This window comes from Nelumbo nucifera, chromosome 5 (genome assembly GCF_055504915.1).
Source record: "Nelumbo nucifera cultivar China Antique chromosome 5, China Antique-T2T, whole genome shotgun sequence".
Taxonomy (NCBI): domain Eukaryota; kingdom Viridiplantae; phylum Streptophyta; class Magnoliopsida; order Proteales; family Nelumbonaceae; genus Nelumbo; species Nelumbo nucifera.
Genome location: NC_142653.1, coordinates 84,540,234 through 84,563,775, shown reverse-complemented (window position 1 = coordinate 84,563,775; position 23,542 = coordinate 84,540,234). Strand labels below are relative to the sequence as shown.

The 23,542-nt window shown below is 40.2% G+C and overlaps 2 protein-coding genes across 4 annotated transcripts in view; one reads left to right on the top strand and one right to left on the bottom strand.

Moving 5' to 3' along the window:
* The window catches only part of LOC104612949 (mediator of RNA polymerase II transcription subunit 33A-like), a 59,526-nt gene extending 43,797 nt beyond the window's left edge, over nucleotides 1–15,729 (bottom strand). The window contains exons 1-3 of one of the 3 annotated variants that reach the window (XM_088888936.1): nucleotides 15,129–15,729; nucleotides 9,337–9,447; nucleotides 7,843–8,196 (exon numbers count right to left, since the gene is read on the bottom strand). In XM_088888936.1, coding sequence (XP_088745062.1) covers nucleotides 7,843–8,196; nucleotides 9,337–9,447; nucleotides 15,129–15,400 — 737 coding nt within the window. In that variant the 5' untranslated portion in view covers nucleotides 15,401–15,729. The remainder of the gene's footprint in view (nucleotides 1–7,842; nucleotides 8,197–9,336; nucleotides 9,448–15,128) is intronic. The other 2 variants (XM_010280614.3, XM_088888938.1) reach the window with 2 other exon arrangements.
* Nucleotides 15,730–19,083: 3,354 nt separating this feature from the next.
* LOC148791952 (uncharacterized) lies at nucleotides 19,084–20,345 on the top strand. Its single transcript, XM_088887369.1, has one exon. The coding sequence runs from the start codon at nucleotides 19,383–19,385 to the stop codon at nucleotides 20,022–20,024; it is 642 nt and encodes a 213-aa protein (XP_088743495.1). The 5' UTR covers nucleotides 19,084–19,382; the 3' UTR covers nucleotides 20,025–20,345.
* Nucleotides 20,346–23,542: the final 3,197 nt, after the last annotated feature.

Genomic DNA, 23,542 nt, shown 5'->3' with positions numbered 1-23,542 from the left:
GAAACTTTTAACCTGCAGGAAGATGTCAGAAGGAAATCAGAGTGGATGTGAAGAAATTCCTGTTCAAAGAGGTGAAGATTAGGAGACAAGAAACATTAAAGATAAGGGAAGAAAAGAGAGTGACTGTTTATCTTCTGAGAGAAGCAATAACCTGATTTAAGTGTTTTCTAGACGTGGCGATCAAATTGGTGAAGATGCAAAACTGGAGGAATTTTCTGCAGAGGAATTGAAGACTTCTACAGTAGAAATGATAAACAACCTCAAAGGCTGGTTTATTATGTTGACTGCATGGTTTGGGAAATGAAGAAAACAAATGATTTGCCCCCTGATGGATAAACAAAGGAAGGGTTGGACTGTGGTCTCTGAAACGTTACAGAGGTTCTAGTTGAGAAACGAAGATAGCATGACAACTAACCCAGTTCTTGAGGCCAGTGAAGAACTACCATCAAGGAAATGGAGGTTGACAGTGTGGCTAAGCAGAAGAACCAAGAGGAAGCTACTACCTCGATGTTTTGTAGTTCACACATGCATAAGGCCATGGTGAGAGGGTTGAAAAGCTTTTGGAATTGGGGCAAAAGGTTTGTTCTGTTTGTTGAATAAGAAAATTACAAATTGGAGTCGGGTTGCAGATGGAATTAAGAAAAGATTGTGACCTGAAGGGACCCTGGTGTTAACTCCTTTTTAGGACGGAAAAGCATTATTGGACTTGCCCAGTATCAAGGAGGAGATTCATTGTTGGGACCCAAATACCTTCCCCTAACCCAACACAGGGAGTGGAGCAGGCCACTACCCATCAGCAGTACTCAAGGAAGCAGAAAGGACAGGCGACAGAGCCTCAGGGACAGGCAACAGAGCCTCAGAATTAGTTACACACAGAGAGGGTGATTCTGTCGACAGAAGATATTCCCTCCATGATATTTCCCGGAGTTTGTTATCAGTTAGTTATTCTGCCAATCAGAGGATATTCCCTCTATGATTACACCTGTAGGCCAGATATATAAGGCCCTACTCTTTTAACGAAGGAATGAATGAATATCCCCTGTTTTTCTCTTTCACTGCATCCCTCTTTTCCTACCTTCCCTTCTCTTCTTCCTCCCCATTTTCTGTTTCAGGAGGTTAAGCCACCCTCGAAGGGGCTTCCGAGGTGAGCGGTATCTCACCAAGTTGGTATCAGAGCAAGGTTGTAGACCAGCTATGCCGCAAACAAGATCCTCTACCATGGAAGACAGAGTCGACCAACTTGAGATTGGGTTCCACCAAGTACTGAACGAACTCAGGGATCTCAAGGTGGTCATCTCTAACCTCGCCTCCCAACAACAGTCCGGCGAGACCAGTCAGCCAACAGGGGCCGACGCCTCTGTTTCCGGAAGCCAGGGAACTGGGGGTTACCCCACCGGAAAGGTTACTAAAATCAATTTTCCCAACCATTCCGGTGGAGATCTCATTCCTTGGATCTTCAGAGCAGAGAGATTCTTCGAGTACCATGAAACCCCTGCACACCAGCGCGTCGCCATCGCCTCCATTCACCTTGAAGGAGACACTATTCTCTGGCTTCAGTGGTATCGACAAACCCATCCTCAGGTAGCTTGGGCGGAGTTCACGGAAGCTCTGTGCATCCGTTTTGGGCCGACGGCGTTCGTGGATTATGACGAACTTCTCACTCGATTAAAACAGACGGGGACAGTAGCAGACTACCAGCTCGAGTTCGAAAGAATGGCGACCAGAGTACACGGATGGCCGGAGAAGGCCTTGGTTGGGTGTTTTGTGGGAGGTCTCAGAGAAGACATTCGCCTAGAAGTGAGAGCTCTTCGACCAGCGACAGTCATGGCGGCGGTGGGCATGGCTCGCTTGCAAGAAGAGAAGATTGATAGCATGCGCAGGACTAGCAAGCCATCCTATCCGAATGTGAGGGCTCTCCAGCGGGCCGAACAGCAACCCCAAAAACAAGTTGGGGATCCACAGAAGCCCATTTTGCCCAAGTCCACTGTGCCTTTCAAGCGTCTCTCGTGGGCTGAGATGCAGGCCCGACGCGAGAAGGGCCTCTGTTACAACTGTGATGATAAGTTTGGGTCGGGCCATAAGTGTCGGGTCCAACGAGTATTTCTCCTTCAAACAGAGGGAGAACCGGAGGGGACAGAACCAGAGCACCTCGAAGACTGTGAGCTGATATCAGGCGAACCAGAATCGGTTGGAGCCGAGATCTCTCTACACGCTCTCATGGGCCTCAACCCTCTTCAGTCCATGCGAGTAGAAGGAAGATTGGGTGGCCGATCTGTGATGGTTTTGATTGACAGTGGCTCTACTTTGAATTTCATCACTTGCCGTTTGGCAAAGCAACTAGGTATGACTATACACCCCACTCCTCTTTTTTCAATCCATGTGGCTAATGGGAATCAGATGTTATGTGATGGTGTATGTAAGAAGGAAAGGATCCTCGTACAAGGCCATAATTTCGTGGTAGATCTTCACCCATTGGAATTCTTGGGGGCTGATATCATTTTGGGAATCCATTGGTTACATGGCCTAGGTCCTGCACTGTGTGATTGGGCTAGAATGACAATGGATTTTTGCCAAAATGGACAGACCTGCCATTTGCAAGGGGTGCGGCCCCCTAGTCCCCGAGGTGATACCTTAGCCTCTATAATACGAGCCTCCAAGGATACTGGACAGCCCTTGTTTATGCATTTGGGCATTCGGCCCACAGTTCCAATTTTAAACAATCAGGACTGTGACCAACCTACCGAAGCCCAACACCAGAGCCTAAGATCGATCCTCGATCAGTTTGGTGACATATTCAAGGAACCGAACCAGTTACCTCCACCCCGGGCCCATGACCATCAGATACCCCTCTTACCCGAATCCAAACCAGCCAATGTGAGGCCATATAGATACCCTTATTTCCAAAAGCTGGAAATTGAGAAGGCAGTAAAAGAGCTACAGGACAAGGGGCATATACAGACCAGCACCAGCCCGTTTTCATCCCCCGTACTCCTAATGAAGAAGAAAGATGGTAGTTGGCGGTTTTGCGTAGATTACCGGGCCCTGAACCAGATTACAGTGAAGGACAAGTTCCCAATACCTCTCATTGACGAACTGCTGGACGAGTTAGGGGAAGCACAAGTGTTCTCCAAACTGGACCTGCGGTCCGGGTATCATCAGATCCGGGTTCACCAGGCTGATATCCACAAGACAGCCTTTAGGACCCACGATGGCCACTATGAGTTTCTGGTTATGTCGTTTGGTCTTACCAACACCCCCTCCACCTTTCAGGCCCTCATGAATGACATCTTCAAGCCTTTCTTAAGGCAATTTATTCTGGTATTTTTCGATGACATCTTGGTTTACAGCAAGGATTGGGGCACCCATATGAAACATCTCAAACTTACCCTCACCAAGTATAGCCATTTCTCTGCTTTGCCTCACCCTTACACTGCAGCGATGGTGGCCGACATTTTCATACGGGACGTGGCGAAACTGCATGGAACACCAAGATCCATTGTCTCGGACCGTGACCCTGCCTTCCTAAGTTCATTTTGGAAGGAGTACTTCAGATTGCAAGGAACCCGACTACACCCATCCACCAGCTATCACCTGCAAACTGATGGACAGCCTGAAGTCATTAATCGATGCTTAGAAGCCTACCTTAGATGCTTCATAGGGGAGAAGCCTAGACAATGGGCTCACTAGCTTCCGTGGGCAGAATACTGGTACAACTCAACTTATCAGTCAGCTGCAGGGATGACACCTTTCAAGGCCCTATATGGCAGAGAACCCCCTCCCATATTACCCTATGAATATGGGTCGTCCAAGGTGGCAGAAGTAGAGACTTGCCTACTAGAAAGAGACGAGATTCTTAGACTGCTCAAGGCCAATTTGACAAAGGCCCAGCAACGAATGAAGATCAGCTACGACTCTCACCACCGCCCATTAGAGTTTCAGGTGGGTGATTTTGTCTACCTTAAGCTCCAACCTTACCGCCAGGTCTCAGTGGTAAGACGGGCTTGGCACAAGCTAGCTCCCAGGTATTATGGGCCCTACAAGGTGCTGGAAAGAGTGGGCCTTGTTGCTTACAGATTGGACCTCCCTACTACCTCGAAGCTTCATCCAGTGTTTCACATCTCTCTTCTCAAGAAGGCTGTGGGAAATCATACTCCTACCTCATCTAACTTACCCCAATTCACTGAAGAAGGGGACATTTACACAGAGCCCATCAAAATTGTGAATTTTCGATGGGTCCGACGAGGTGGGCAGGTTGTACCAGAAGCCAAGGTAGAATGGGCCGGGCTGCCCCTAGAAGATGCCACTTGGGAACCTTATCTCAGGCTGAATGAGAGGTTCCCGAACCTAAACCTTGAGGGCAAGGTCAATGCTAAGGAGGGAGGAATTGTTGGGACCCAAATACCTTCCCCTAACCCAACACAGGGAGTGGAGCAGGCCACTACCCATCAGCAGTACTCAAGGAAGCAGAAAGGACAGGTGACAGAGCCTCAGGGACAGGCAACAGAGCCTCAGAATTAGTTACACACAGAGAGGGTGATTCTGTCGACAGAAGATATTCCCTCCATGATATTTCCCAGAGTTTGTTATCAGTTAGTTATTCTGCCAATCAGAGGACATTCCCTCTATGATTACACCTAGAGGCCAGATATATAAGGCCCTACTCTTTTAAAGAAGGAATGAATGAATATCCCCTGTTTTTCTCTTTCACTGCATCCCTCTTTTCCTACCTTCCCTTCTCTTCTTCCTCCCCATTTTCTGTTTCAGGAGGTTAAGCCACCCTCGAAGGGGCTTCCGAGGTGAGCGGTATCTCACCATTCATGCTCTCCAAATCCAAATGGAAGAGAGCTTGGTGGTCATCGGAAAATGGAATCTTGCCTCCAACATGGTTATCCTTGAGGGAGTCCCTTTGGTGAAAGTGGTAGGGCTCCCCTTCCATGTTTGGTCAGAAAAAACGTTCAAGAAGATTGATAATCTCTGTGGGGGTATTCTTGAAGACCTGGATGCAACAAAGATTAGAGTGGTGATGTTGAAACTGCTAAGGATCAACCCTGAAACCATCCCTAGAATGGTGGAGGTTAGCGTTGAAGGTGTCACCTACAAAGCCTGGCTTCTGTCGTCTTTGGAAGCCAAGCTCTGGAAGGGAGCTTTGGAGGAAGATGATGGTGACATGGATGCTGCTTGTACACATGGAGGTCTGGCATAGGAGGAAGGAAAACATTTCAGGAAGGTAACTCAGTCGTTTCCCCTCTTGGAAGAAAATGGAAGTTGAAAGGCCCCTTGTCAATCTTTGATGGAAAGGCAAAGTCCCAGGGATGCCCATCCAAAGTCAGGTAGAAAGAATTTTGGTAGCAAAACCTTTGGCTTTACCTTGGTTGAGAATGCCATGACCCCACCCAGATAAGCCAAATCTGAAATACTGTAGAGATCAAGGAGAAGATTTAGATGCCAATAGTGATTGGGAAGACTTGTAAGTGGAGGAGGATGTATAAGTGGACCAGCTTTTGAGCATTGGAAGTAATTCCACCAAGGCTTGTAAACTGATGGAAGACAAGTCCTTGGGGACAAAACTGCTCTTTAAAAACCAGCCAATGGCTTGGTGCCTAGAAAGATACCCTAGCCAGACAAGGGAGTGAAAAACAAGAGTTGTGGTTAGATGGCTGAGGCTAGCCTACTAGTAAAAGGGGTGCTGGACATATTGTGCATACCGATTCTTTTATTCAGTTTTAATAAAATTCTAATTTATCAATAAAAAAATGGTCAACAGACCTCTTTCCAACATCTACTTGGTCACAGCTTGAGGATCCCCTTTCACCTCCAAGGATATGCAAACCAACATAGATTTAATCTGAGACCTTGTAAAAGAAATGCTAGATCATTATTTGTAGAATTTCCATTGTCAATTGGAACTGGGCAATAATTGTAGCCCATTCTTGGGCCACTATGACTCTATTAACTTGATGAGATGCCACCATGTTCGAATTCCTTGGTTCCTTACCATGTCATCCATGCTATAAGCCTAGAACTTCTGAATTCTTCTTCAGTGCAGATCCAATGAACCATCCTGATGGTGATTAGGTCAATCCGAACTTCCAGAGGTCACTTTTTAACCTGAAAAAAAAAAATCTGTGTTTCCAATACCACCAAAAGAACAACACCCTGTGAACATATCCATATGATCCTCTACCTTTATGTACTTGAAGAGATGGAGATGGAAGAAGACTTGAATAACTCTCCACATTAGAAGGCCAGAACAACTAGGAACCAAACCAACCAAGAATGCTTCCACATACTAGTGGCATAAGGACAGGAGATGAGTAGGTGATAAATGATCTCACTACTTGCAGCCTACAAAAGAGACATATTGCTTTTATTGCTGTTTAGTTGATATTTTTATTTATTATTGTTGGTCAAATTTTATTCTTTCATTAGTGGACCTATGGGCTAAGCTACTAAGTTGCTTATTTCATCATTTAATATGCTGCCTATATGGGAGAACTGCAGCAATCTCCCCTTTAGTTATGATAGTTAATAAAAGAAATCATGGGAAAGACTAGAAACCATGATCCGTCTTCACCCTCCTATCTCTCTTCTTCTTTCTTTCTCCTCTCTTTGCTTTACATTACTTGAATCCTGTTGTGAGTTTATTTAATTTTTATTTTGCTACTAAATAACAAACTACATCAGTATCTTGGTTGAGCCAGTGTCTCCAATTATCCACTAAATATCCAAAAAAAATGATATCTCCATCAAGGAAAATCCATCCTACCCAGTGGCTCAGCATTCCAGAGAGCTGCCATCAAACCTGCAACCTACTCATCAACCAAGGGAATATGTTACGATCCATTTGTCCCATGTTGGTAGTATGGGATGCTAATGTGAGGTATCCCACATCGGTACAATGGGATGCTGTTGTGGGGTATATATGTGTTTGGGTTTCCTCCCTCTAACAGCTAGCTTTTAGGGGTGAGTTCTCCTAAGGCACATAACAGAATGTGTACACCTTTCTTAGAAGGATGTCTTGGAGGGGGATCAATAATCTCTAAGAGAAAAGCTATCATCAACTATGAAAACTAACAATTTATTCTTCAAAGTTCAAACAGCATGAGGAAGCTCTGTTATTTAGAATTGAAAGTACCATAATAAGCAGAATATCAGTATTCAGGACAAATGGTATAAAATTAAAGGTGCAGTATCCATCATCCAAATGAATGTAATCTATGAGAGGTTCTAATCCAAAATTAACATGATTCTTCGATCTACAGATTTCATTAGGAATGGCAACAAGGAGGGGCGGGGACAGGGAGCCACTCCCTAGTCCTATCCCCACAAAAATCTCTGTCCCCGTCCCTGCCAACAGGGACAGGGTTATCCCTGTCCCCGCTCCCCCCTGTCCCCGCTCCCATGGGGATCCCCACTCCCCACCATTTTTTATGATGTCGAATTCATTTTATTTTATCCCTATTTCATTGCAAAATTTTTTAAATAAAATAGTTACAATTTGCAATCTTATTAAAATAGATTCAAATGAAATGATTTTCCCTATTTCATTTTATCCCTATAAAATGATTTTCCCTGTCCCAACGGGGGAAAATCATCCTCATCCCCACCCCATTCAAGGCGGGTACCCATGGGGATTGGGGAAATGGGGAAATTTGCCATACCTAGATTTCATTCCTAGATGCTCTATCAGGCTTTTATTAGTTTCTGGATTCTGATTAAGTACCACTATGTACTTGAGATTCAAATTTATCTAACAAAGGGGCAAATTTTAACAAGAGCAAAACTGAACATTATATGCTCTACACCTGAAAAGGCACTAGAAAGAGAATGGCGACCACATACATGTTCAAGTGGACAAGACGAAGTAGAACCATCACTTTTCTGTTTTCAGTCAGTTTTCCCAACACTTCCATAGTCATAAAAGCATTTGTTTTCTTTAGCAGTTCACAGTGTTCCCTTCTTTTGTCATTTTGATTCCCTTTAGAATCTATATCCATGTCCTGGTGTTCTCCACCTCCAAATAAGCCACTGATTTTGCCAACTGATGCAGGTTGCAAACCCCAATCATCCATTGTGCTGTCAATTAAATTGATTATGACAGTAAATAGAAATAGCACTACTGCCTGTCCAAACTCCACTACATGAAACCCATAATTCTTTGAAAGCTCTAGGGCATCATCAACAGATATTACAATCCTGCAAAAGAAGAAAATGCATGAGAATAACTAGGTTCAAGTGGTGATGTAATGGCATATTACTGGGCATTTTTACATTTCTTCCAATCATCCCTTGCCTAACTTTCTGGGTACAAGAAAGGAAAAAAAAAGCATTATAATGTTCTTATTTAGCATTTTTGAGTTTTATAATATCATAGGACATAGCAAGCATGCACCCTCTGTTTCATGATTCAGATACTACCAACATGAACTGGAGTGAATTCAGAACCAAGAACAGTTCATAGAATCATTATCACTGAGTATAGATCAGCCACTTCTGAGGCATTCATCACGATATGCATGGAAATGACAAAAGTTAAAATAAATATAAATAATCATCCATGCCTTATCCCAACTATATGGGGTCAGCTCTTAGGAAATAAATATAAATATTATCAGCATATAATGAAGTCTGGCACTAAAACATAATATTAGGGATAATACATAAGGAGAAAAAGAGAAAATAATTCATCTAGGAAATATAAGAAGATACTTTATATATTTGAATTAAAAGCTACAAGACATCTAATTAACAGCACATAGATATGAAATTCTTCTTTTACTTGCATAATATATTATCATCAATGCTCAGTTGATTAAATATTGCTTTATTATGTGCAAGATGTAGTCATTTATATCTATAGAACCATCTAAATTCAAGGTTTTAAATTTCAATTTCATACCAGGTTTCAACCTGGCTAGAGACCAGAATTCTACAGAAAAATTGGCAAGATTACATCAGAGGACTTGACAATTATTAATATATCTATTCCTTCTGACACTTCTACAGTTATTTTCTGCTTTCCCTTTGTTGTGTTTTATCTTTCAATGTTCTAATCCTATCACTGAAGCCTCTTCCCTTTTTTTGAGAGAAGATAACTAGATCTCATTAAAGAGAAACAAAACACATGAGATATTTTTCATAGATTACATTCTGTTTACAATTGAAACCTAAATGAAATCTCAAAATATTGGAAATTTCAATGGCATTTTTAATACCTTTTCAAACTCCTAAGGAAATTAAATGAAGAATATTTTACTTAAAAAGAGAAGACATTTTCTCTAGCTGGAACTTTTAACCCTCATTGATACTTGGATCAAATGAAATAAAAATGCTCACTTCTCCCTGCAGGGATTTGTTCCCACTGGAGCAAGGAACAAAGCATATCGGCTGAGAAGTTCAAGATAGAGTCTATAAGCCTCTGGTTGAGTTCGACGATGAGGAATCACCCTGACATGAAAATGAGTGACAGAGGTGAGCATCAATCATATTACTTTCCAAGCCAATTAAGAAAGAACAAGCAATCATATTTTAACAAAAGCATGTACCTATTATTACTTTTCCAAAATGCACAACAAAGCTACAAAGTACAACAAGTCATCCTAGTACAGGGAGGAAAAAATGAGGGGTAGAAATAAGGAAGTGAAATAAAAACACAAGTTTACTTTAGCATCCATATAAAACAGTCATCAAATGACTGGTCATGCACTGCTGTTGTCGGTATGTGTGTTTAGTTATTTGGTTGGCTATCTCTTGAGGTATTTGTACTCTTACACTTCTTTATCATCAGTAATAAAAGGTGGGAAGTGAGGGGTGTGGCCTTTATTTCATTCTCCCCAATCATTTATCTTTCTACCACTTGGTTATCTTCTTCCGTCTTATATCTTCTTACAGAAAACCCTAATTTATTACTTGGTATCATAGAGCTCAGTGATCTCTAAAGATGCAATTTTTTATCACAGTTGACTGCTTACAAGTTCACAGACATCGCCATGCCATATCCATGATCCATGCAATTACTTCTCACAATATCAGAAGAAGCTTTTATTTATTTTTTATTGCACATCTTTCTTGGGAACTAATCCATATTGCTTTCATGATTATTTGAGAAGAAAACAGTTTCCCAGGAGTTTCTGAGGAAAATCAGGAGAAAAAGGTCCAGATTGAAGAATTCTGACTGTGGCAATTCATCAAACAAGGGGGAAAAAAGAATTCTTTGACACTCTGGTGGATGAGTCGTAGCAGGTTGGTTGGATAACTGGATTTTGATTGGGAGGGATGGCAGTAAAATAGAGTTCAAGGATCCACCACAATTCCTTCAATATTGCATATGTGTTTGATTCCATTACATTGCTGTTTCAAATGATTCTTGCAAACCTTCCCATCAAAAAAAAGATTCATGCAATACTTGGAAGTTTGTGATATTCTTTCTTCCTTAAGCCTGTGTAGCCAATAATTTGCCATGCTTTGAGAGCTCTGAGCATTCCTCCACTGCAAGTTTAGCTCTGCAGTTTGGACTCACTTCTTGAAAGCTCTGAATCTAAGTTGGTGCAGGCCAGCCTCAGTTAAAGCTCTGTTGGAGGAATGGCATCTACAGGGGCTGCCCAAGAAAGGAAAGATCTGCTGGTCTTCCATCCCTCTTGGCAGTTCTTTGGGCTTGTGTGGTCAGAAAGAAACAATAGGGTTTTCAAAAACAAATCTTCTACTGAAGCTGAGGTCATTAACTCGGTTATAGAGGCTATTAGAAGCTGGATGTCTATACATACTGGATTCAGAGACAATACTTCTGATTATACTTTTTGAGGATGGCCTTTTTTTTTAGGTCCTTTTTTGTACAGCTACTCATTGTACAGAGCAAGGTTTAAAATGTCGATGTCGATGGAAATGTCGCTTACCAAAATATAGGACATATGTCGGAAATGTCAGAAATGTCGAGGGGAAATATTGTAAAAAATAGAGACATTGTGGAAATATGCAAAGATATTTTGTAAAATGATAAAAGAAGCATTAATACAAATTTCTAGACTATTATCTTATTCCCAACCATTATATAAAGCTAAGAAACTAAGATCAATAACAAATTAGTAAATGACGATTTACTGATTTATTATGCATTTTGATGTTTTTACAAGGTTATCTGATATTTTCTTTTCTTATTTTTAGTTCTGATTTATTATAAATTCTAATATATTTATTTCACACTAGTAAATAGAAATACATTTATTCTGATTTTTAAATATTAAAGTTATAATACATTATGTTTTATTATAAATTTAATAAACTGATTCTCCTTTTTGTAGTCTTAAGATTATGATAAATTCTGATTTCTTATAAAACTTTATGAATTTATTATGATTTTTAATACTAAATTTATAATAAATTATTTATTAAATTTATTCTGATTTTTTATATTAAATGTAGAATATGGTTTATTATAAAATTTGATAAACATTTTCTGATTTTAATAAATATTTTAAAAAATACTAACTAGTTAATATTTTATTACTTGAAAAATATTTTATGTTTTATATTATAAAGTAATTAATTTATTCTTTTGTTTTTATATTTGTTAATTCTTTTTATAAATATTTTATTTGAAATATTAAATAGAAATATTAATGGAATAATCTATATTAATATACTGTATTATATTAATATAATATACTAATATATTATATTTTTAATGTACATTAGTCGACATAATAGGAAAAACTGTATTTTTTTTGGTTATTTGGACCGATTTGGTCGACATTTTAGGAAATGTCAACCGACATAATGTAATTTTTATATTACCATCCATTTTCATGTCGGTGAGACTCGACATCGACATATGTCGGGCGACATTAGCAACATTTGGCGACACTTGAACCATGGTATAGAGGACCTTTTATTAATACAATTATACTTTACCTTTTCTCAAAAAATTTGCCATGCTTTGAGAAGAATGTAATATTCTTAATAAAGAGAATTGCTATTTTTTTTCAATTAATATGCATGCTGAATGGTATATAAAACTGGGGAACTAGGGAAATTTTAGTTTTTTTTATTTTATGAAATTCTTATCACCTAGGTGACTAGGCACCCCACTGTTGCCCAAAATCACCTAGATGCCTTGACAACTATAGTCACGAAGAAAGGCATGTCTATTAACAATGGTTTGATAGGATCCAACCATCTTGACTGATCTTAATCGCCTATTTAGACTATAACAAGTAGGAATCTAAAACCTAAATGGTCATGTCTTGGCTTTTTATACTCTATGCAGCCACAGATAATTAAAGGGTTCTTTTTTCCTTAGAACAGCAAAGAGGCTCAGGATGTGGCTACTGAAACTTGTCTCAACAGAGAAAAAACATAGTACACATCTATCAACTACAGAAGGAGATGCCCAGTTTGTGACAGCGGATGAAATTTCTTGTTGAGTATTATTCATCCTTCATGGTACACGGGAGGACATGATCATTTATCGAATGTTCAAACCTTAGTATAAAACTAATTGTGAGAAATTCAAAACAAATTGAGTAGATTTGAGTTTCTGACAGGACTAAACCTGAAGTATGAGTTAGCATGTCCTTAGATTATTGGCAGAGATGAACTTCCCTCTCTAAATCAAGTGTATGCTGCCAATGACCTAGTACTTGAGATGGTCACTTGGCATTACTCCAAAAATGGAGGCACAGGATCAAACCCACGGAAGTGCAGGCTCTCTGTGGTGAGGTCAGTAGATTTTACATGCACCCTGCTCTGTCCCTACCCCTGAGTCCCCCTGTGCTGTGTATTATATAATACCAAAAAAAAAAGCAAGTGTATGCCTACATTTAGACTGAAGAGAGTAGGAAACTTGACATGTAAGACCATCCGGTTTCCCCATAACCCAAATATTGTCTCACCTACTTCCCCCATAACCCAAAAGCACTATTTTGGGCACATCACATAAATCCAATCCCACCATTGTCTTCCATCAAGAGTCATGTTTTCTGTTAAATAATAGGTTGTATGGTCATTTCTTACCACTTCAGCCTACACTTTTTTTGTTCTCCATGCTCTTTTAGAACCTTTTACTTGCACGAAACCACTCATTGCTGCAGAGTCGCTGGGGATCTATTCATATGGCCTAACCCTCCCAATCAACTTTCGGCCATATTGTCACCTATTGGAGCTATTCACGAGTCTTATTGAATGTATTGATTTCTGATTCTGCCATTTTTAGTATTTCCATTCATCTGCCTCAACATCCTCATCTCATATTCTAAGCTATACTCTTTTTTTTTTGTATATGTTATTTTTTTTAATTGCCAAACACTTTATTTCGTATAACATTGCCGGTATTATAGTTTTCTTATAAATTTTTCCTTTTAATCTCATTTCCATATGCCAATACATGAATCCAATCCCACCATTGTCTTCCATCAAGAGTCATGTTTTCTGTTAAATAATAGGTTGTATGGTCATTTCTTACCACTTCAGCCTACACTTTTTTTGTTCTCCATGCTCTTTTAGAACCTTTTACTTGCACGAAACCACTCATTGCTGCGGAGTCGCTGGGAATCTATTCATATGGCCTAACCCTCCCAATCAACTTTCGGCCATATTGTCACCTATTGGAGCTATTCACGAGTCTTATTGAATGTATTGATTTCTGATTCTGCCATTTTTAGTATTTCCATTCATCTGCCTCAACATCCTCATCTCATATTCTAAGCTATACTCTCTTTTTTTTGTATATGTTATTTTTTTTAATTGCCAAACACTTTATTTCGTATAACATTGCCGGTATTATAGTTTTCTTATAAATTTTTCCTTTTAATCTCATTTCCATATGCCGATATATGATATACCAAATGCACTCCTCCACTTCACCCATCACTCTAATTCCATGGTCAACATTTTCTTTAATTTCTCCCTCATCATGAATGATTGAATCATGGTGACAACATAACCTAAAAACCCCAACAGATCCTGTGCCAACACACATGGATACCATCCAGCATTGCAGTTGAGAGAGTCGTATCTCTTATGAACCTGTCACATATTCATATGAGACTATAGAACCATGGTTTCTTAGGCTAAAATTTGCAAAGAATTTGTAAATCAGTAGAAGTTGAATAATTTAATATAACCAATCAGAAAATATTTGAACTGTCAGTTTCGTCATCATTGATTTATGCTTCTAGAAATTTTAGCCAATTTCTATTAATTGTTGCATAAAGATCAAGTATATCTGCTGAATTCCATTTTGAGCTATTTGGCATTTTCCCCTTCAAATTTTGACCTTTTGACACTCAAATCCACCTCCATGAACTCTTTCCCTGTAAACAGACCATGTATCAAGGCAAGAAGAGTTGAAGAAACATCTCCACATGAAGGACCAGTACACAATGTTGGTCCAGCTATCTGAGGCCTTGGGAGGGGTGGCCATGGCCTGGATATGAACGTAACCACTGGCACTTTTTGCACAAAGTGGCGGACTCCAACCCATGTTGTCACGCTTGTCAACCCAGCATTTTACAATTGCACCAAGCAACGGCTCCTAAGAAATATCACCACAAAAAACACTATTAAATACTGAAAGGGTAATGACTCTGGAATATGTACTTGGCCGGCTCTTGGAGACTAAAGTGAACACGCCATGCATCAAGGCAAGAATAGTTGAAGAAACATCACAACGTAAACCACTATTAAGTACTGCGTATTTGATCGCCTCTTGGGAACTAGATGACTGAGTTGACTCGGACACCTAAGAATGGATTATTCCAAATGCAAATGCTCTCTGTTTCCTCCTCTGAACCTTGTGTATAAAATCAACCACCCTACACGTTTTTATCCCTCTTTCTTTTTGCTTTTCGAACAGTTTGTACCAAAATCATTTAACTCGGTTGGGATGCCGTTACCACGTTTTCAGGACCTTTTTTTTAGCTCACTACGTTTTCAGAACATTAGTTTATTAAAAAAATATCCACAAATTTAGAATCATAAATTTAAGCTGGCCGAATATAAAACTAAAAGAAATCAAGAAAAACAAGATACGAAGATAAATTAGCAAATCGAAAAGACCAAATTGAAAACAATAACAACGTGCAAAGAGATTTCGTAAGCACGTATAAGGTATATAATGGAGATGGGGTGGATACCTGGAGGTAAGGAGGGCGAGAACTTGTAGGGAAGAGAGGAGGCCGGAGGAGATAGCTTGGTCGAGAAATTTCCAGAGGTAAGGGTTGTTATTGCTGAAGCAGAGGCTAGAAACCAACACCACACCTAATTCAGGGCTGGGGAGGCTGAACCCAGCCTCTCTGACACATTTGGAGACCTCCATAGCCCATACTAAAGGTGGGTCTTTCCGTTCTTGGCAACATTTCACTGTCTCTAGCACCCGATCCTCGAAACGAGTCGACTCGGCCACCATGGCTACTGTTGCTTCAGGTCCTTGGCATTACCAGGCAGCTCTGTCTCGACTCGAGGAATAGAAGTATCCCGCTTTGGCCTTTGGGGAAAGATGGGACAGATAATAACGATGACTAATATTAATTACAGACTCAACGAGGGGATCCCTCGGGCTCGGCCGCTCGGGTGGAAGAATGTGGGGAAATGCCAATGGAGGTTGAATATATTCCAATCTGATGGAAGAAAAGCCTCTATATGTGGGGGCAATCGTTGAAACTGAAAATGAGGTTGCGTTATCAAATATAAAAGCTCTATCATGGACCATGCGTACAGTGATTTGTAGAGTTGCGGTCTGTTTGATTGATTTTTTTAACTCGAGAAAATAGATCGGTTTGAATCTTATAAAGTCTGTGTGTGTGTCACTGTCAAGATCAAGAGGACACAAACACAGTTGGGAGGATGGGATTTCCATTTGAACGAACGTGTTTACCAAACAAGTGAGTGGACCAAAAGGAGTCCATCACAAGGAAATTTGCTCCCAGAAATGCCAGCGGACTCTGCTATGAACCCTGATGAATCTTTGAAAGAGTAATGTAAGTTTGCTAGGGAAAACAATAGTCAGAACCCAGGAGGACATTTGCAACTTCGATGGGCTAAGCGAAGTTGGTTGGATCGTGTTATGGTCAAAATACGACAATTGCAACTTTGACGGGTGGGTTAATCGTAGTTGGGTCAATGTTGTATGTTATGTTGACACATCCCTAGGACTAGGACTTGGAGAGTACTACGTTTCATGCTACCACCGTTGAAGGACGGGTTGAGTTAATTACAACCTAGACCTGTTCATGGGCGTCGGGCCACCCGGCCCCGGGACGGGCTTGAGCACGCATATAGGCCCGCGGGCTTAACCTCGGGCCAAAAAGCCTGGCCCGCAATAAATTCGAGTCGGGCTCGGGATTTGCCAAAATAGCCCGGCCCGAGCCCGGCCCAGCCTGACCTATAACTAAACCTAAAAACCCTAGTTGAAGACCCCCTCTTTTTTTCACCTCTTTGCCTCTTTTCTTTCTTTTTCCAGTCGAACTATTCTTCTCCAGTCTCCACATCCTCCACAGTTCTCAACTTCTCATCCTCACACTCTCAGGCAGCCACACAACCGGCGAGGCGACGAACGTTCACCGGTGCAACAACTCCGGCGGTGAGTCCTCACTCCTCTCTCTCTCTCTCTCTCTCTCTCTCTCTCTCTCTGACTCTTGTTCCTCTTCTCAAATCTCACTTCTCTTTCAAATCTCAGACACCGGCGACGGCGAGGCGGCGAATATAGGCACCGGCTGCGGCGGAGAGTTCTCTCTCTCTCTCTCTCTCTCTCTCTCTCTCTCTCTCATACACAAACTGATCACTGTTAAACTTAAAATCGCAGGTCGCAGGCTCCCAGCTCACAGACCACAGTCACCGCGAACTCAGTTCCGGCGAACACATTCATTGGCGAACACAATCGGGCTTCAGGCTTTTTATCAGGGCCGGGCTCGGGCCCAAGTTTTAGGCCTGTTGGTCGGGCCGAGCTCGAGCTCGGGCCTAACAAATATTCATTAATGAAGAGTAAAAGCCCGGCCCAACCCATGAACAGGTCTATTACAACCATGGTTTTCAAAACTAGACCGGACCAGACGGTCGGACCGGAAAAACTGGGAACTGGTCAGGTGACCGGTTTCATTTTTCCTCAAAACTGGATTTTCTCCAAAATCCGTTGATTTTGGTCACCAAACCGCTGATCCGGGCAGCTAATCGTTCGAACGGTTTTGACTTTTTTTATTTTTTTGTCAGAACGGGCGAACAGTCAGACCATTCAACCCAGTAACCGGACCCCTAATCGATTCGGTCTCCGGGTCAATCTTAAAAACCATGATTACAACACTGGGATGTCTCGACCGGCCTCTCGGGCTTCTCATGCGACTGTGGTCCTTCCATCCTAGGGATGTAGAGGATTAATTGTTGCAAACAGGTATAGTATAATTTCGAATGTATAAGTAGGGATGTCAATGGACCAGTATGGGGTTGGACCCGTTCAAATCCAAATAAATTTGGATGAATTGGACAGACCAATAAAACATAGTGAATTGGACCAATTTAGGCTTAATGGCCCAAAGTATGTATTGGATTGGATCGGACTTGGTCCATTATATATATAATCAGATTGGGTCAGATTAAACCAATATAGTCCAAAGTATTCATCAAATTGGATTGGACCTGGTTCATTATAATGGACTCATATTGGATCGGATCAGACCAAATGCGATCCACATATAAAGAGGCACAATAGATTGCTAGCTAGGCTATTGGTAAGACTTGAATCCATGATCTTTTTATCTCTGTTTATTTATGGCTCTTCAGTGTATTTATTGTTTTAATACACATGTACTTTCCAAGAAAATGCAATTTCAAAGACATTAACCTTAATCATTTGCTTTCAAAACTAATAAATTAACCATCTATCCACTACATTCAAATGCAACATCATTTTTTTTTTTCACCCCAAACTTTATTCTCAATGGAAGGGAGGCCATTGGTTTGACCATGGTTAAACTTTTAACCTATGAATCTCTCTCTTTTCTAGTTCTATGCCATGTCCAGTTCTCTAAACACTAAGAAATTCCTGGGAGCATCAACAGATAATTAACGATCGGTTAACGACATAAATTAACTTGACACTTTATGAAAGTTGAGGTACTACAATTACATGTTTAAAAGTTCGGGTACTAACTTGACACCACCCCCAAAGTTCATTAGTATAGAAACACCTCCAAGAAGAATAACGCCATTGGAGGTCTAATTGCAATATGCAACATAGACATTCCTCCAAAGAATCTTATAAAAATATCATCTACATCAATGTCAACATAATAAACTGTTCAGTCTCAAGGCAGAAAACAATGAACAGTGCCTTCTTTTGAAGGATAGTTTTGACATTTTCAATAGATAACTAACGATTGGTTAACGACATGGACCAACTTGACACTTTTTGAAAGTTTACGTACTGCGACGACACATTTGAAAGTTCAGGTACTAACTTGACACTACCCCCAAAGTTCAGGGTAAGAATTTTCCTTTTTTTTTACAAATTTTTGTAAAAAAAAGTTTTACAAAGTTGGTTTAAGGCCCGACTACCCTCTAAACTAGTGGCTAACCCGATATAACCTCTATAAGGGCATATCAGGAAGCCACTGACATAATATGTATCAGCTGATACGAGTTGATACATATCGATACTTTGAACCTTGCAACATAAGCATTCCTCCAAAGAATTTTATAAAAATATCATCTTCATCAATGCCAACGTAAGTCTCAAAGTATAATACAATGAACTATGTCTTTTTTAAAGAGTAGTTTTGATATTTTTGAATAAATAAATGACGATAAGTTAATATGACAGATTTGAAAGTTCGATACTAAATTGGCACTACCCCCAAAATTCAGGGTACTAAATTCGAATTTCCCTTTTTTTACAATTTTTTGTGTAACTTGAAGAAATAAATAGAATGAATTTGGTCATTTTAAAATTTTGTTTCTCTCACTATTTAAATTTCGAAGGATATTTTTGTTATTTCACACGTGCCACCCCTATGCAAACTGCAAATCCTTGAAAATAACGCTGGATCAATTTTCCAAAAACACAAAAAAAGGTATTCAGTATTCTTCACGGAACCAGTAAACATCATTTTAGTGAGAGATCTGAAAACCAAAAAAAGAAAAAAATTATTTTATTTAACCCAACTTATAGGAAAAGATTTCTTCAAACTCCACCACCACCGGCCCAGGCAGGCACCACTACACCAGCCTACCTCCCACGCCTGACCGACCTCTGTGCTGCTATTCAGTTTCAGCTTTTTTTCTCAAGCACAATCTCAACTCCTCTTACTGTTTATTATTCTTTAATTTTTTTCTCCCCTCTTTTGTTTCTTCTTACTCAAGAAATTTCCATTTCGTCTCCGTTTGGCCATTTATTCTCCATGGAATTAGGGTCTCCCAAGGCGGAAAAATCAACCAAGCCTAGAGACATTCGGGGAGTTGGAAATGGAAGAAGAAGAAGCAGAAGAAGAGCCGCCTGTTTGGGCGTAGTCCTTGTTTTACTGGCTTTGCTCATACTCCTCATAATTCTAGCTTTCACCGTCTTCAAACCTAAACACGCTGTCACCACTGTGAACTCCATCTCCCTTTCGGGACTCAAGGCCTCCATCGACATTCCCCGCATGGGGGTCGACCTAAACGTGACTCTCCACATCGATCTCTCCGTCGCCAACCCAAACAAGGTCGGATTCAAGTACAGCAACTCTTCAGCCCAGTTGTACTACCGGGGTGGTCTCGTGGGGGAGGCCGCCATCCCTGCGGGGAAGGTGTCTCCCGGCGGAACGGTCGGAATCAATACCACGCTGACGGTGTTTGCTGACCGGTTGCTGTCCGACTCCAACCTTTATTCGGATGTGCTCTCCGGTACGCTGCCCCTCTCAACTCACACAAGGATATCTGGGAGGGTTACGATTCTCAATTTGTTTAAACACCATCTGGTGTCTTATACTTCCTGCAACATCTCTATAAATATTTCCAAGCGAACGGTGGAGAATACGGAATGCAGATATAAGACCAAGTTATGATTCATTGTGAGATACATCTGGTTTTTTCTATTCCGTTCCATCTATTTATTCTGTCACATAGCTATGTAAAATGAAAAAAAAAGGAAGGATTTTTTTTTTTTGTTTTTTTGGGCGTAGCAATATAGCATAGTTAGATTAAAGGTTATTGATATTGAATTCAGTGTGTGAATACATAGTACTTTTCCTAATAATGTTCGTTCTACCTGGATTGGAAATGCTGAATTATTTGGAACCTAAATAACTGAATTAATTGGTTATTGTGTAGAAGTGATTACATATATCTGTGATGAATGCTGAATTATTTGAAATTTTAGACTGAGAATAATGGAGATGTTCAATTACAATAAATAATCAGCTATTCCTTGATTCCTCATTTCCCCTTCTTTGTTAAAGAAATTTTTGCAATGTTTTCCATATATTATTTAATAATAATGGAGATGGTGGTTGTGTATTAGACTTAAGTCATTAAGGGCAATTGGGCAAGGCTGTAGCCTGATACTTTTCTTGTTCCTAAAACATTTGCTAGGGAAATTATACTATACCATACTTGTAGGAGAGAGAAACAAGACAGAAGATCAGAATGCCCCAGAGGAATGGCCCGTTTCTGGTTCTCATAGGCCATAGCTTGATTCGGGGAGGACCTCTAATTCCAGGCAACAATGAGGGTTATCAGACCCTCCCGAGTTTCTTATTTTGGCTGTGATTCGGCTTTTAATGGGATAGGATAGAGCAATGTTGTCCCCTTGTTTCTGAATATGGGTGATATGAGGTACCATTGCACATCTCCAAGTAAACGGTGAAGAGCAATTTTATCTAACAAATATCTTTCTGCTTTGAAGGGAATTGATGTATCTTTTTATCTTTGCCAACTAGGTCAGCATGAGTGTGAGAGCAAGGTCGCTGTTGGCTAAACCCCTGTCCATTCAGCCATTGATGGATCCCTCCAGGAATGTGTCTGAGCCTCTGTGGGGTGTGCCAAGGCTCAGTTGGAGGTTTCCTGGCCTTAAAGTCGATGATGAATTTCAATTTTGGCTGTTCTTTCAATTTCTTTGCCTTCTAATGCCCCCTCCCCCCCCCCCCCCCCCAAAAAAAAAAAAAAAAAAAAAGGTTTGCCTTCAAAAGTTTTTATTGAATCTTGCTAGAATCATACTTGGGTTTGTTTTCTGGCTGCCCACAGAATTTCACGGCCATGAATAACATCAAGATTTTTGATGCCCCAGCTCTAACATTCTCCTAGCCAAATGCAGGACAGAGGTAATGGAGTGACTCGATTTGATTTGAATTAGGTAAAATAACATCCGTTTTGCAAGCTTGAGAATGGGTGGGAGAAAGAAGTCTTAACGGGCTAAAAGTAGTTTATGGCTTTATGCTGAGTTGATGCACTTCCATTCAATCTGATTGAAGCAGAATTGGATCTGGATTTCCATGCAGGGAAAAAGTGCAACAGATTTGACTGAATATAACCACAGTTAGATTTCACAAGTTTGAATTTGATAATGAATCGAATTAAAAAAAAAAAACATGTTGGGCAAACCAGATGGTTGAACGAGCAAAGAAATAGTTGTATATTTGTTCTGTTGTAGAACTAAAGAATAAAGCATTAGGAAGTCTGGGTTCAAAAAGATGTCTTCTTGGCAATGCCGATTGCCGAATGCGTTCTTTATTAACATAGGTGAAGGAAGAAGCCAAAGCCCAACTAACTGCTAGCTTCCATGTCTCTCAACTTTATATTTCCCTTTTCCTCATGAATTCATGATTCATGAGCTGTTGATTACTGTGAACGTCTTTATGTGTTTCTTGCTTCTTTATAATTCATTGAGAAGTAAGCCCGTAAGGTGGGTGGTCTTGTGTAAACAATCAATTCTAGGGGAAGCGGTGTGGAAACTACAGAGGTAGTAAAATTATCCAAACACATAAAGACGTTCACAGTAAGGTGGGTGGTCTTTATAGTTCATTGAGAAGTAAGCCAATAAGGTGGGTGGTCTTGTGTAAGCTTTTACTACAGACCCCTCGCCCTCCCTATTAATTATTTGAATATGAATGCGGCATTCCCTTTTTTAGCTGGTTGTCAGGATCCGACCTTATTAATGCTCAAGCCGTGTGGCACTTGTTAGAGTGTATCGGCATGTATGGGTGTTTTTTTATGTTTTATTTATTCATTTTTTAAAATCTTCTAACTACCCTTTGAACCATGGCCTGACCTGATACATTCCTTCTAGGGGCGTATCAAGAAAGCCCCCATACATTTTGGCCGATACGTAATGATACCTAATGATATTTTGAACTTTGGTGTCAGCCTAATTTGCTCCAAGGACCTTTGCTATACTAAGGAAAATGATTAAGGCTGTATTTAAACATTGGAGTGCTTAAAAATAAGTTTTGTTTGAATAAGCACTTATTGTGGGTTGGGACCACACTAATAGGTGGTTATTTGATTTTGGGAAATAAGTCCGACATATTTTGGAATTGTTTTTAAGTTTTTATTTCCTTTTGGCTCATCTTGGTCTGCGATGTCATTTTAATATTTATGTTACCCCTTTGAAATAATTGTGTTTTTGCGTGAATACTTATTAAAATAAGCACTTATTGTTCAAATAATTATACCCAAACTCCACCTAAGACCAAGCAAGATGCTTAAGCTTGTAAAGTTTTAAAAAAATGTACAATATAAAGCTTTAATGGTAGAAGGCATGGTGTAGATGGTGGAACGTTTTTTGGATGGTTTTACAAATGGGGAGGGTTCCTATTTCTAGGGCAATCTACCTTCTTTGATGTGCCTATTACCAAAAAAACCTCCTTTGATGTGCCCTTATAGCCATTTTTCAATTATCACCTCCTTAGATAGTAATTATTATTATTATTTTTAATCTCTACCGCAAATTTTCGCCTCCTTACATGGATCATATGTTCCAACTCCTTTACTTTGAGTGCTTCAAGACGGCATGGAGAATTGTGGAATGTTCTAGAAACATTCGGCCATGGTTAGAATACTAATGAACTCACCATTAAATCACTAACCAGACACCTCTCTGTCCCACAACTCAGGTGGGCAGGGCTGTGACAGTGTGACATGGTGAATTTTTATCAAGAGAGTCCAGATCTGCTACCCACATCCTACCTACAAGGCTTTACAACCTGCACATCTCACATATACTACACCATCGTCATAACATAACCAAGTTCTAAAAGCGTTTGAGATGTGTTATGGGTAGCAGATCTGGTCTCCTTTCACTTGATTTGTGTTATGCATTGGAACGGGTTGATTGAATTTAAGAGCTGATTTATTAGTTGTGGCCCGTGGGACCAATCACTTTGCTCTATATCAGCCATAAATGAAAGTGAGAGAGATTAGGGGGGGGGGGGGAGGTAGTTGGTCCTTGTTACATGGCTATTTATTTGATGACTACTCTTACTAGTTCTACGACCATATGTTCCTGTGGGCCTCTCTGCCTTCAATAAATTTCCTTGCACATCTTTAAATGTTGGGGCTAAAATAAATAAACATAAACCTTTCCTTT

Excerpts from the sequence above, each read along its gene's own strand:
- LOC148791952 (XM_088887369.1), top strand. The coding sequence starts at position 19,383 with ATGGAATTAGGGTCTCCCAAGGCGGAAAAATCAACCAAGCCTAGAGAC.